A 14,272-nucleotide genomic window follows, 5' to 3' on the forward strand; every position below is an offset into this window, starting at 1 on the left:
GTTTATTGGAATACAACTGTAATGGTACAGCAATTTAACTCAAGTTCGTGTCACTATCCTCATCAATATTCTTTGTTTCTTTCTCTGGTAACAGACCTCTTTTGATGTAAGAAATTCTGCAGTTACAGACAGACTCCAATAATCCTGGCTCATCTTCCAATCTTTGACTGGCTTTTTCTGCCGCACGTCTTCTTGCCACTTTAATATTCCAATCTGCTCCACAAGCTAAAGACTTATCATGGAGAAAAATAACACATTTTTGACTTGTAGGGCCACTTTCTCCAGTTGAATGATTTCTAATATAAAGTTAAGCTTCATGCAATCATTAGAATATTTCGTTTACTATTTACCTAAGCATAAATCCTTCGCAACCAAATGCTTGTAAATCAGTAAGCAATTTACGCATAGGATGAATACGAACAAGTTCTGGTGTAACGTTTGCATCGAAAATAGGCACAAACCACTTGTCAAACAATGCTGCACAGGGTGACAAGTCAAATTTGGCATCAACAAACACTGCACCCAGCATACTTTCAACCACATCGGACAAAACTTTGGGTATATTCATATCAGCCCAATATTCACCCACTGCTTTACCAGTGTCCTTTAATTCTTGGACTTCTTCTTCCAGTGTATTGATGGCTCTAACAAGTTTTCCAGAATAATGTATAATGTGCTTGTGAAGACCGTTGTTTAAACAGATAATGCCTAGCACATGATTATTGACGCATGAATCTTTTAAGGTAGTAATTTGACCAGGTTCGGCATCAGGGTATTTAGTATACAGGTATCGAATAACCAAGAAATCCAAAATGGCATCACCCAGAAATTCAAGGCGTTGATAACATGGTGAGGTTGAATTAGGTAAACTTGCATGCGTCAGGGCTTCTACAACTAATAAAGGCTTATTGAACTCTCGATCTACAAGTACCTGAATCTTTGGTAAGTCTAACATACGAAGCGCTTTGACTTCAGCGCGAGGAGGAACTGCTTTTCGAGATTCTTCAAAGGCTACGTTAAAATCGGACCACTTCTCGATTTGATCAAAAGGAATTTGCATTTGAATGGCAGTATGAAGACAGCCTTCGAGTCCACTGCTTAAATAAGCTGCACCAAGCGATGCTTCTACAATATCAGCCAATGTCTTGTCAGATAATTTGTGTTTCTTGAGACTCTCCATTGTATCTGCATTATCTGCAGTACTTGTGAAGTGAGGTGGACGCCAGTGCCGACGATTAAATGCTTGACTGGTCACATAACGGTAAAATTTTAGACGCTTTGCAGCTCTGTAAAGAGCTCTATTACAAACAACACGAATACGTAAATGGTGAAGTTCACCTTCATTACTGAAAGGGAAATTGATATATAAACGAATAGTAGCAATGAATTTCAATAAAGAGTCTACATAACAAAGATAAGTTTATGCTACTTTTTTATTTATTTGTCTAATTTACCTCCAAGTGTTTCTAATCTTTCATAGTCCATCTCCATACTTGCGGAGGGCATAGTATATGCTTCAAGCATATATTCATCAGTAATGGGCAAATCGTATCTTGCACGTGAATCATAGCAGAGTAAAAGTGAATCAATTCGTGTCATTATTGAGGGTATCATCAACATGGCTATATAAACACTAGCATTTACAAAGTATTGGGTACAGAATTGAGGAACAACCCAAGTACGTGCAGGCCCTTTTGACCGAGCGGGCATGTTACCGCCTGGATGCAAAAAGTCCATTCCTCTTTTAAGTCGTTCCACTTCTATCATCGGCTGCTCGTAGTCGTGGATGACAAATTTATCGCCAAGATCACGATAATAGTCTATAAATGTAGGATATCCGGCTTCGCGAATGTCGAAGCCTGAAGGGACTGCACTTTGAGGATTCATGTCATATCGAACATCTGTTATTAAATATCGAAGAGAGTAGTCAGAGTTGTCAATAATAATAAAATCAGAAGGATCGCTCATTTCAGACAAAATCAACGGTTTGTTCGTACGTTCCTTGAAGGCATTAACCTGATCCCAGTCCACCATATTTTTTAGTTCATCAGCAGAGAGATCTTCAAACTTGGCTTGCTCGCAGTTTTTGATCAGGGGAACAATATAGTAAGGGATATCAACTACAGGGCAGTGGTAATCTTTGTTCATCAATTCTTTCATCAGACTCATCATATAGTCCGAAAGAAGCAGGATACACTCTTTATCCAATACCAATTCGGTCTTAATGACACGCAAGTTAACAACAAACGGTTGATTCTTGTGGAATAGCTTCAACTGTGGAAGCTCGATAAAAGGCTTTTTGGTAACAAGACACATACGACGATAGTTTCTGCCTTCGAATTTACCATCTGGCATAAGGACCTCCAGGATAGTGAACCAGCAAGAGAAAGGCCCTTCACCCAATTCTTCCTCGGCATCTTCAATTTCTTCAACCTCGGTGTCTTTGACCTCCTCAGTTTCTTTAATTTTCTCGACATCTTGGTGTTCACCATTTGGAACGTTATTATTTGAGGTTTTTTGAATATTCTTCTCGATTAAGCCATTCGAAAGAGATGTGCCTTGCTCAGCATTTGTTTCTATTTTAGTGGCCTCTGCGTCTACAGGTGGCACCTCTTGATCATCATGTGTTTTCTTGATCATTTGAGTTGCCTTCAATAAATCCGCATTATCCTCAATGTCAATGACTTCTTCTTCTTCTATTTCCCTTTCCCAAAACTTTGGTGTTCTCTTTTCATATAATCCATGACGACGTCTACTACCAATTATATAGCCATTCTCATCGTATTGAGGAGCCATCTCACCCAAGATTTCTTTTTTGATGTTACGTGGCAGCAGATGTCTGTCCAGAGCATCCAATCGCTTTAATTCAGAACATGCTTGTAGTGCAACGAGCGCTTTAGCCAAATCTTTGGAGCGAACAAAAGGAGATTCTACCTTTTGAATAGCAGCATTACTTGGTAATGTCAATATACACTTGTAGCCCTCTCCTGCAGCGATGTGTTCAAAGATTGGCTTCAAAACACAAAAACTATCAGACGGAAGCGAACTACAGTATCTGTGAATAAGTGGTACTGCATTTTGCTTTGTGATTGTCGCTCCAGTGTCCATATCTATGATGGCACTTTCCAAATAGTCTTCATCAGAGTCGTATTCATTATCAGATTCGTATCCTTCCATGCTTAGCGAGAACCTATTAGCTACGTTTCTTTCAGCAGGCAAAGCTTGGCAAAAGCTCTTCATCGCCTCTTCCAACATTCTAAATTCATCCAAGGTGCCAATTTGATTCAAATTATTGTCTTCAATCATGATCACATATTTTGAATCGATACATCGAGCTCTTCCTCTTGACTGAATATAGGCAATTAGCGTATGAAAGAAATCAAATCTAATAAAAAAGAAAGAAATAAGTTGTGAACAAAAGAAAATACATGTATACTTACCTAATAACAAAGTTACAAGGTTGGATATCCAAACCTTCTTCAGCGACATTAGTAGCAATAAGAAAATTCAATTCTCCCGATCTGAATTTTTGAATCACTTTGTTTTGTTCTTTAAAGGTCATCTGTACGTCGCCTTCATCTGCTGTGCCGTGACCAATCAAGATGCCGCACTTGATCTTATCGAGTGTGTCCAATGACTCGATCAGCTTCTGAAGAGCAATTGCTGTATGTCTTCGTTCAACGAAAATAATACCACAAAATTGCCCCATGTTATTCACAATAAAGCCAAGTAGTTGGATCAGTTTAGCGATCTTGGGTGAGAAAGTTTGTATATCATCTACGTTAGGATTACGAGGACATTCAATGGTATCAATCAACTCGTGCGTTTCCTTGAGTGCCAAATCTTCATCGATCAAAGCATCTTTATCCAAATCTTGTGTTTGATTAGTAATCCGTCTTTCAAGGTCAGTCAGCATTGTTTTCCACATAATGTCGCAGCACCACGGTCCCAATTGATGCAAAATATCATTTGTGATGACAAAACATCGCTTGTATCTTACGATTGAGCCAATCTTTTCTCGAATCTGCTTTGTCATCGGTGTCTCTTCATAAATTGGCGCTGATTTGTAAAGAAGAGTAATTTCCTTTGCTGCATTATTTACAGTGTTTAGTTGATCTAGATTAGCTGCTGTATACACACGTGCATCCAAGTTTTTTTCTAGTTGACTATAACAATATCAATAAATCTATACTAGAAATTTAAATAATATCATTATTCCCTCACATTACACTAGTTTCTACACTAGACTTTGAATGCATTGGAGATGCTGTCATACCAAATATCTTGGGTCTCTTCTCGATTGGACAACGGTCGTAGAATTCTCTCATAATCAAATTGAAAGGATGTTTCTTTGTTGTATGGTGACATTCATCAAATATAATCAAATGTGCCTATAAAAAAAGTATGAAATACTTATATCACCCAATATAAAAAAGCTTACTTTATCAATACTAAGAAAACCATGGTAAAGTGCATCCAGAAAAATCTGTGCTGTCATGACACAAACATCGCTTTCTTCAAAAATGAGTCTCCATCTTTTCTCTGACCAATTATCAACATCCATTTCACCACATATTGCTTCCAAAACAATATCACAGTTGGCTTTAATAACACTGGCTTGTTGAAAGACAAGTGGCACACGATCGACCAAGAAGAACGCCAGCTTGGTCTATTTGAATCTTGGTTAGTCATGGTACAACAAGGAAAATGAAAAGGGTACCTCACGACGCGTTAGACGAGCTTCTCTTTCGAGTGTTGTCATGTGTTTGATCAACATGACGGAGATCAATGTTTTTCCAGCACCTGTGTCAAGTACGGTAATGATGTTTTCTTTCAGGGCTTTTTGAAAAAGATCGTATTGGTATTCACGAGGCGCTAATATAGCAGCTTGTTGAGCTTGTTCTTGGTCAATTTGGTAATCTTTATCGTCTTCGCAGTCCATTTCGAGTCGTTCTTTTTGTTCGAGCTCTATAAATCCCAAATCTTTTGTCTTTGTGTCTGGAGTTGCATTGAAAAATTCTGGATCGAGATATTTCGATAAATGTGAGGGATCTTTTTCATTCATGTTGTTTTCTTTGGGTATAAGTGGAATGTATTCAACCGAATCGTCCACATAATCACTGGAAATTTGATCACTCATTTTATTGGGGATTTAAAAGAAAAAGGTACAAAATAAGATAATTTTTTTTTCAAGTAGCCAGACTTAAGTTACACAAAACTTTTTTGCATTTTGCTTTAAAACACAGTGAATCTTTTTATTTAATTTTCAAAATCGGCCATGGCTTCATCTAATTTTCTAAGCCATTCACTATATTTTAGACTATTCTCTGCTTTACTGTCTTCATTTGATTCATTTTCTCCTTCATCTGGGTTGATATCATGGATTAATCTAAGCATAACAAGGTATTCATCAAAGGTGAATTTAGGCCCATTCTCATGTATGGATTTGACCATTCCCTTTTGATAATCAGAAAATATTCAATACAAAAGTGCATAAAGTCTTGAGCATGTACTTTACCTCGCTTCCGATGCTATACAATTGATAATATTCCCGGGCATTCTCCATAATAGTACATTGAGTCAACGGCACAAAATTACTCAAGTTTTGTTGTAAGGCAAGTATGTTACGAATCATCTTTTGGATACCATTATTATTCAGCTTTTTAATATAGGTGGCTTCATTTATGAGCAAGTAAGAGATAAGATCGGGCAAGCCATCAAAAACGAACCTGTGTGCACATAGACATGTTAGCTCAAATAACAGGGTACATATAACTTACAGCTCATCCTTGTGGGGTAATGAAGCATTTACGCAGTCATTCAACTCCATTAAATCAGTATTTAATGTAATGATATATGGATCTGGTTCAAAAGATTCATCTTCAAGGTAATAATTACCATTACGGATAGCCATTTCTAGGTAATACATTGTATGACAACGGCCTTCAAGACGCAAAGTAAACAAGCAAGTTTCTGCTAGTTGTTGGTAAGTTGTCAACAATGCATCAAAGCGCCTGTTAAGAACGAAAAAGATATCATTAAATTGCTCTTTTTTTTTTTTTAAAAAAAAAAAGACTCACTTTTCAATATCTCCTCGAAGAGGCAGCATGGTATAACTTGTATCTTGTTCAGGAATATCCTTTGCGACCTTGGGGATTTCGCTTGACCATCTCTTGGAGTCCTACAAGTACAAAAGGATTTAGGATGTTACAAAGAGCTTTTTTTTTTCAGATATGTTACTCGTAAATTGCTTTGGTCTGGTAATGTTTCTTCTTTTGGTTTTTCTGTATTTGAGAGAGTCGCAGGTAAACTAGATGATCTTAATTCCCAAATTTCTCGAACAAACCATTTCTAATAAAGAAAACGTTAAAACTTCTATCTTTTTTTTTTTTCTTGCAACCATCTTACTAAGGTGTGATATAATCTCCCTAATGCTATAAGCTTCTTTGAATCAAATATAAGCTCACTGGCATCCAATAACCTATCATTCTTTAACTTCAACTCCTGTGATATTTCCTGTATAAACGGATATGTTTAGGATAGTATCTTTAGATATGTGTGTATGCCGTCTTTTTTACTTACCGATTTATGAAGAGATTTATGGAAATCGTTGTTTGATGCCTATAATATAAAACAGAATGAATAACGACCCTACATATGCCGATCAAGATGTTACCGATTCATCCATGAAATATGGATTTTGAGTCAATAAGCTCACCAAGTTCTCATCTTGAGCCCAATCACCACTTGTACTTATTGTCACATCTGTCACATTCTGCTGCTGCTGTTCGTTCGAGTATGAACTACCTCTTGCGACCGTGGCTTAATTAACGAATTAGTAGCTTTCTTTTCTATAAGAAAGACAAAACTTACAATAAAATCGTTGGTAGCATTTTTCATAAAATTTTAACAAAACAACCTCGATTAATCGAATGTATTCATCCGTATGGAAAGGCATACTGTGCATTGTTCTGCAAAGGCTTTGCACAACAGAGATAAGTGCAACAGCACTCTAATAAAGCAAATGATGTTTAAAATATAAAAGTCTTAAGCATCAAACATACCTTTGCAATTGGGTATCTAGAGTAAATTTTATAATCTCGCACATCTTGAAAGGAATCTAATCCTACAAAAAAAAAGATAAGGAAAATGAGTTGATTAAATCATAAATTCTGCTTACCAGCCGTAGCATGTTGAATGAGCTGCATTACTTTTTCCTCGATTTGAGGCAAGAACGCATTGACAGCAAAATCATCCAAGAAACTACCAAAGCCCTCCTCGTTGTTATCATCGCTAAATAAAAATTCTTTGTTTGATATCCCTCACGCTTCTTCTCTCCTTTGTTTTTCCTTACTAGTTTGGAAATACTTCTTTCACACGATTCAAAAATGCCATGGTAGGGCTCAAGAGTACACTCACATTATATGCATCAGGTTTAACCAATACCTTGTAACCCTTTGAAGATACATCATTAGCATATTTGTCAATGATAGTAGAGTGCTGTGGATCTTCAGAGAAACCAGGAACTTGCTTCTTGAATGATACAAACAACCTTTCTTTCAAATCACTGTAAGCATCCTCTATTTGCATGTTTTGAGACACTTCAGCAAAGGTGAAAATCTGCATGTCGCGTTTATCTTGGAAACCCTTTTTGGTGGTAGGTTCATCTACAGAGACAATGGTCTGTTCCTGACTTGTCAGATAATCTTTCAGAATGGATCGCATCTACATGATTCATTTTAGTATTCATCTCAGTTTTTTTACAAAGACATAGCTTACCTCAGCTTGGACAGGTCTCCATATTTCATGAAAATGATATACATTGATGGCAGAGGCTGAAGCTATTGGATAAAAGTGATAGGCATTAGTCTATGATATCTGATATAGCAGTTAAATACCTTCATCTGAATTGTTTGTTTTAGCTGTAAGCAATCGCTATAGAAAAAAGGAGTGTTATTTAAAGCAACTATCTCTATCTTCACTATCTCTCACCTTTTTGACTCTTCTAGCACAAGTTTCGACAAAGCGATGGCCTCTTAAGACCGCCTCGAGCTTTGAATAGAGCGTCCACAACAAGTCCTTCAAGATTTCATTTTTATCCTCAGAGTTGGCTTTATCAAGACAATAAATATCATTCTCATCGCCCCTTTTATCCTTCTTTCTGTTCCCTACAGTCCAGTTGTTTATATGTCTGATGTTCAAAAGGTCAGTAGCTAAAACACATTGGTTGCATACACAAACCTTTGTTCGACTTCTGTAATTGTTTTGTCTACTAATGCATGGATTTCTACAGGCAATCTTTCTTGAATAGTCTATTCATATGTTTTGTAAGTGAAAAATGCTTGTGATAGACCCTATCTACCTCTAAAGCAGGTGGTATTTCACCTAAAACAGAAAGCGCTTCGATAATAATTTCCATATAATAATACGAGTCTGTTTCTGGGTTTTTGTCAGGATCCTCTGTTATCTATTGGCAGAGTTAGAGTTATGTGATTAGAATTTAGTATTTTCGTGTACAATATCATTATCAGTGGCAAACATATCGTTTTCATCTATGTGCACCCACAGCGAATTTAGCATGCATTTATACCTGTTGGTTATATTTTTTTTTACCTCCTAACTGATTATCGACTGAGCTTATCTCTTTGAATACTCTAGGCTTTATCGTTATTTCAGGTACTACAAATATAAAATCAGCCATCTTTAGAATCGTACAAAATCATCTTTACTTACAATCTTGTTGTCTGTGAGTATAAGAAGTCCAACGATTATCACAATATGAGCTTTTTAGGTATAAATTTGTATGCAGTTCTTCTATCATCAAGTCATATAATGTCTATACACATAGGAAAAGAGGAAGATTAGCTTGATAACAAACGATATGGCTTTTGATTACATTTTTCTGAGAAAGTAAAGTTCGTTTGATATCATCCAATGCACCAATTTGGGTCATCTCCTTGCTTGAAATTGTTTTAATAGAACTGACGAGTAATTTGGATGCTGCAAGCACATGCTTATTTTCGATCATTGTCTCCACTTTTTCAGGTGTTGTTCTCAATTCTTCTCTATATAAACAGAATAAATACAAAAAAAAAAAGTATACAATCAGATTGACTTTACATGACTTCCAATATACTCAACATTTCCTTATACTGTTGAGATTTGTACCATAAATTCAACAAGTCGTTTCTTTTTTCCAATAACTCTTCTTTACATTTCTTCAAGTTACTTTTCATTTGTACGACCCTGTTGGTTGAGTCTATTTTGTGCGTTCAGGAACCAAAATTAATATTACTTTCTGCTATTCTTTTTATACCATTAATATACTGTAAGACACCACCAAATGTTCCAATAGAATTATTAAATCCTCTATAGTAATCTAAATGACTAGGAATAAGCATTTGGTTGCAAATTGTCAAATTGTATACCATTCACAATCGTTTTCAGAGCTTCATCTAAATTATAAAGTACTCTTTGAAACGAATGATAATCTTTTTTCTTTCCAACTGAACTATCATCCATAAGCTTTAAACTGAAACTGACAGGATCAAACTAGCATAAAATAAAGTGAGCTTTCTTTTTCTTAAAGAAGTCTTGATTTTTTACATTTTCCTGCAACATAAACGCCCAATCTTTATGTATTTCTCTTAACACAGCTATAAAAGGACATTAATTTCCTTTTGTCAAGAAATGCTTTTTGAAAGGATAATCTTGAAAAAGAACTCACCTTCAAACTCTGAGAAATCACCCTGAATATCTTCATGAGGGTCATAATAATCTTGCTGTGCTGGTATATAATTCTGTCTTACGACAGACCTAGATCTCGAGGGTGTTCCTGATGATGAAAGGAATGGATTGCTCATTAGGAAAACAAATCTATGAAAGACTCCAAAAAAAAAAAAAGGTGTGTGGACAATTTACATAGATGATGTTGTTAAAACACCGAATATGATTAAAGTACAGCAGACTATTCAGGAGCTGCATGAACAAATTTGAAAAGATGCTCATCATGAATATCTGTACTGTTTATTAAACCAGTTATAGGGTATGTTGATCACAAATTGTTTATATTGGAAAGTACATGGAAGATGACATAGTCTAATATTTAATAATAAAATGATACATGAAATTATGAGCTTATTCATTCCAATGCAATCGTTCATTTCCTGTGACATAGACTGAGGTTGCCCTCGTTTGATTCCCTCCCAAGTATCTTTCTCGTGTGGCAGGATTAAGAAAGAGGAAGCCAAAGATTTCATCCGGGATCAATCGAATCACAGCACCGATCGGTAAAGACATGAAGCCGATCACGATCGCAATACCCCAGTGTAGACCATCCAAACCGACCACTTGAAAAGCCGCACCGCCGAATTGGACAATGACGGTCTGACCAAGTACACAAATGAGGAAAATTGCAAGGAAGAATTTGTTGGACCAGAGATTGGTAAAGATGTTGAGTTTGCTATCAATACGTCTGCAGCTAAAATCGAAAACAAAAAGATGAATATGTGTTTTGTGGGATCGTTCGACTTACTTGATCTCATTAAATATTTGACAAAAGACGAATGTGTTAAAGACCACGGTCTGTAACACGACACTTTCAGTTGGATAGTTGAGGACACTACTGTAAAGGAGCACAAGGGTCACTGCGATCTGAAAGATAGCTTGGCCGATGATCATCTTCCACATCCTGAATGTGATCAAGGGTGCCGTACGTGGTTCAGGGTTACGGTCTAATAATTCAGGTGTAGGAGGATCGGTAGCCAAGGCAAGGGCAGCAAAGGTATCCATGATCAAATTGACCCACAAGAGCTGAACGGCGGTCAAGACGGACTTTTGATCTGTACTGGCCACAGCAGAAATAAAGGTGAGAATGACAGCCGTGATATTGACGGTGAGCTGGAACTCCAAGAATTTCTTGACAGCATCATTCACACAACGACCCCACATGATGGCCTTGACGATACTCGAGAAATTATCATCCATCAGGATAATACTCGAAGCTTCCTTGGCCACTTCAGTACCAGCGATACCCATCGAGAATCCGACGTCAGCCATTTTGAGAGCCGGACCATCATTCGTACCATCCCCTGTGACAGCGACAATGTCACCCAGCTCACGCAGACGACTGACCAAGATCCGTTTATCTTCTGGACTCGAACGAGCCAAGACCTGAAGACGAGGCAAGATCTTGTCCATTTCAGCTGGGGTCAAATTTCGAAAGACGGGTCCTTCCATGACCTCACCACCTGGTGTATAGATACCGCATTGTTTGGCAATACTTTTCGCTGTCACGACATTGTCACCCGTCACCATCCGAACAAACACACCTGCACGCTGACAGGCTTGAACGGCCTCTGTCACACCATCGCGAAGGGGGTCCTCGATACCGACAACGCCCAAAAAGGTCAATCCGCTGTCGGCCACCAGATCCTCATAGGGCACCTTTCCTTCCTCGTCCATCTGACCCTTGGGTGGCCAGTGTTCAAAGTCGCGGTAGGCAAGACCAAGGGTTCGAAGGCTCTGGTTGGCATAGCTCTGGATCGTATGTTCTATCTTTGCATGGTCCTCAGCCGTCATCTCACGCACTTGATCTTGATCGACTGACAGCACAGACGAACAGAGATCAAGAATGATTTCAGAGGCTCCCTTGATATGCATACGATACATGGCTTGATGCTTGTTTGGATGAGATATCTTTATGACGGTGGCCATCGCCTTTCGTTCGGAACTGAAAGGATAGATTTGTTCGATCGACCAGCGTGATCTCAGGACGTCATAATGTTCAGCGTGAATCTCTCGAGAGAACTGAAGCAAGGCAGTCTCTGTCTTGTTACCCACAAAACAAGGCTCTCCCTTTTCATTTTCTCCCTCGAACGCGTTTGAATTGATAGCGATCGATTGGTTGATGAGATCAAGTGTTTCCTTGGGTGCCTGCTGATGGATCTCTGCAATACTGATCAGATCAGCGTCCTTGGGTTTTTTGACAAAGCCAAAAGTGGAACCAAACATACCGGCGACGACAGTCATCTTGTTTTGTGTGAGTGTACCGGTTTTATCTGAGCAGACAGTAGTAGCATTACCCATTGTTTCACAAGCAGCCAAGACACGGACCAGGTTGTTGTCCTTGAGCATCCGTTGGGTGGCATAAGCAAGGGCTGTGAAAAAAAAAAAGATTAGAAGATAAGGATGACGTACATGATTTCTTTACCAAGTGTGACAGCTAAAGGTAAACCCTCAGGAACAGCAACGACCACAATCGTGACAACCACGATCAAGATCTTCATGATATCCAAAACAATCGTCGTTGGTTGATCAGGAACACCCGAACGCCAACCAACAAAATATCGAATGAGCAAGACGATGAGCATCAACAGACCAGCAGCCGATCCCAATTTGGCAATCATCTCTGCCAGATCATTCAGCTTTTCTTGAAGAGGGGTGCTCTCAGACTCAGTACGAAGGGCCATCATCGTCCGTCCATAGTATGAATTGACACCGACGCCTGTCACCAGATAGATACCCACGCCTTCCAAGACCTTGGCACCAGAGATAATAAAAGGATCAGGCAGGTGAACTGGGCCTTTTGCATTCGCATGTTTATCCGCTTGCTTTTCACACTCCTTCAAGGTATTCTTTCGAACAGCGTCTGATTCTCCTGTGGCAGCAGACTCGTCACATTTAAGGTCGTGTCCTTCGATAAAGATACCATCGACAGGTACAATATCACCTGGTTCTAAATGAAGAATGTCACCGACTTGAATGTCATGAACAGAGATTTGAACAACCATTGTTTCTCTTGTAGCCTAAAGAGAAAGAATGAATTTATAAGAATGAAAAAAGACAAAGATTACCTTGACGACCCTGTCCTCCTTTTTGGCATTCAACTTGCGAAATTGTTTTTCTTTTTGATAATCATTGATACTCCCAACAAGGACAACCAAGAGGATGGCTACGATAATAGCCACACCTTCAACCCACTTCACACCTGGTATCCTGTTACCCAGCGTATCATATTCAGGCACAGCAATATCTTCATACAAACCAACGCCCAAAGAGACAACGGCCGCAATCGCCAACAAGATCTATGATTCGCTTAGATGAGTTTTGAACAAGCACGTTTGTTCTATTTACCAACGTTTTATCTTGAAATGCGATCCACATGAGCTGAAATATGTTCTTGGATGTAGTCTCTGGTAACACATTGGCGCCAAACACCCTTCTTCTCTGAGGAAATGCGGTGATGTCGGTCGTTGTGATGTCTGTACGATGTGTCAGCTGTCGGGCGCCTAATGAATGCACAGTCGGAGTTCTCTCTAGCACAGACTCTTCTCTGGCTTCTGTCATCACTTGCTCAAGCGTGATAGGTTGATGTTTGGGTGCATTGGAGATAAGACCGGACTTTAGGTCGACATGAAGTCCTCTGGCCACCCCTTCCAGCCCTCCGTAGGCGCGTAACAGGGGCATGTTTTTGGGATCCACCAGAGCACTGAGTTGCTCTGGAACAAAGGCGAATGGGTTGTTGGGATCTTGGTGGGTATTCAGATGGTCTCGAAAATCTATTCTGACTTGATCTGATTTTTCTGGTGCGTGAGAGATGATGGTTGGGTTTTCACTGAGGAGTGCATTAGGTGAATGCATGGTAGTCATTATGAAATAGGTGGATTATTTCTATTATTACAAAATATATTTATAGTTTTATTAAAAAAAAGAAAAGAAGAAAGAAAAAAGTAAGAATTAGGCTTTTATATATAAAAAGGGAAAAGGGGATAAAAAGAAAGAAAGAGAGAGAGAGAGAGCGAGAGAATGAAAAATAAAAAAGAGGGGGAAGATCATCAAGAGCGAGTGTTTGTGTGTGTATGGCTGATAAAGAGAAATGATAGAACATCTTTTTTTTCTTTGTTTTGCGTAAATCTTTCAAAGTAGAACTTTTCTTTGCATGGGTGATGATCAATGGATCATCCATAAGCACAGTTTAATTATTTTAAAAACAAGTTCACTGCCTTCTCTCCCCCCTTCTCTTTTTGTTCGTATTTGATTTTGCTTGTTTTATATTTTTTTTTTGCGGGTTTATCATTTCTCATTTTAGAAAATGAAAGGGCTTTATGAAATCTTTTGTCCTCTTCCTTCCCCTTAAACACACCTCCTTGTAGATATGTGCAAGTGAATGACAGGAATACATTAGAAGTCTATGTTGATTAGCAATAAACAAAAGCAAAAAATAGACTCTTGAATTACCCTTTTTTTTTTTGCAGTAATAATGAAATAAACA

The 14,272-nt window shown here is 38.3% G+C and overlaps 4 protein-coding genes across 4 annotated transcripts; all 4 read right to left on the reverse strand.

Moving 5' to 3' along the window:
- Positions 1 to 34: 34 nt before the first annotated feature.
- On the reverse strand, positions 35 to 3,916 carry RO3G_15434 (uncharacterized protein; the record flags this gene model as incomplete). The annotated part of the gene is made up of 4 exons (XM_067670018.1): positions 35 to 296; positions 351 to 1,401; positions 1,455 to 3,385; positions 3,441 to 3,916. The coding sequence occupies 4 exons, from the start codon at positions 3,914 to 3,916 to the stop codon at positions 35 to 37; spliced, it is 3,720 nt and encodes a 1,239-aa protein (XP_067526119.1).
- Positions 3,917 to 4,220: 304 nt separating this feature from the next.
- Positions 4,221 to 5,140, reverse strand: RO3G_15435 (uncharacterized protein; the record flags this gene model as incomplete). Its single annotated transcript, XM_067670019.1, has 3 exons — positions 4,221 to 4,391; positions 4,442 to 4,669; positions 4,721 to 5,140. 3 exons carry the CDS (start codon positions 5,138 to 5,140, stop codon positions 4,221 to 4,223), a joined length of 819 nt encoding a protein of 272 aa, XP_067526120.1.
- Positions 5,141 to 5,514: 374 nt separating this feature from the next.
- RO3G_15436 (uncharacterized protein) lies at positions 5,515 to 9,401 on the reverse strand (the record flags this gene model as incomplete). The annotated part of the gene is made up of 22 exons (XM_067670020.1): positions 5,515 to 5,531; positions 5,599 to 5,729; positions 5,781 to 6,014; positions 6,081 to 6,181; positions 6,241 to 6,351; positions 6,409 to 6,516; positions 6,583 to 6,621; positions 6,677 to 6,822; positions 6,874 to 7,012; positions 7,065 to 7,126; positions 7,181 to 7,293; positions 7,355 to 7,725; positions 7,780 to 7,841; positions 7,899 to 7,935; positions 7,993 to 8,191; positions 8,242 to 8,312; positions 8,363 to 8,467; positions 8,591 to 8,679; positions 8,734 to 8,836; positions 8,897 to 9,065; positions 9,121 to 9,259; positions 9,317 to 9,401. The coding sequence occupies 22 exons, from the start codon at positions 9,399 to 9,401 to the stop codon at positions 5,515 to 5,517; spliced, it is 2,631 nt and encodes an 876-aa protein (XP_067526121.1).
- A 736-nt stretch (positions 9,402 to 10,137) lies between these two features.
- Positions 10,138 to 13,650, reverse strand: RO3G_15437 (calcium-translocating P-type ATPase, PMCA-type; the record flags this gene model as incomplete). Its single annotated transcript, XM_067670021.1, has 5 exons — positions 10,138 to 10,480; positions 10,535 to 12,158; positions 12,212 to 12,806; positions 12,855 to 13,085; positions 13,135 to 13,650. The coding sequence occupies 5 exons, from the start codon at positions 13,648 to 13,650 to the stop codon at positions 10,138 to 10,140; spliced, it is 3,309 nt and encodes a 1,102-aa protein (XP_067526122.1).
- Positions 13,651 to 14,272: the final 622 nt, after the last annotated feature.

The sequence above is a fragment of the Rhizopus delemar genome, genomic scaffold (assembly GCF_000149305.1).
Source record: "Rhizopus delemar RA 99-880 supercont3.16 genomic scaffold, whole genome shotgun sequence".
NCBI lineage: Eukaryota > Fungi > Mucoromycota > Mucoromycetes > Mucorales > Rhizopodaceae > Rhizopus > Rhizopus delemar.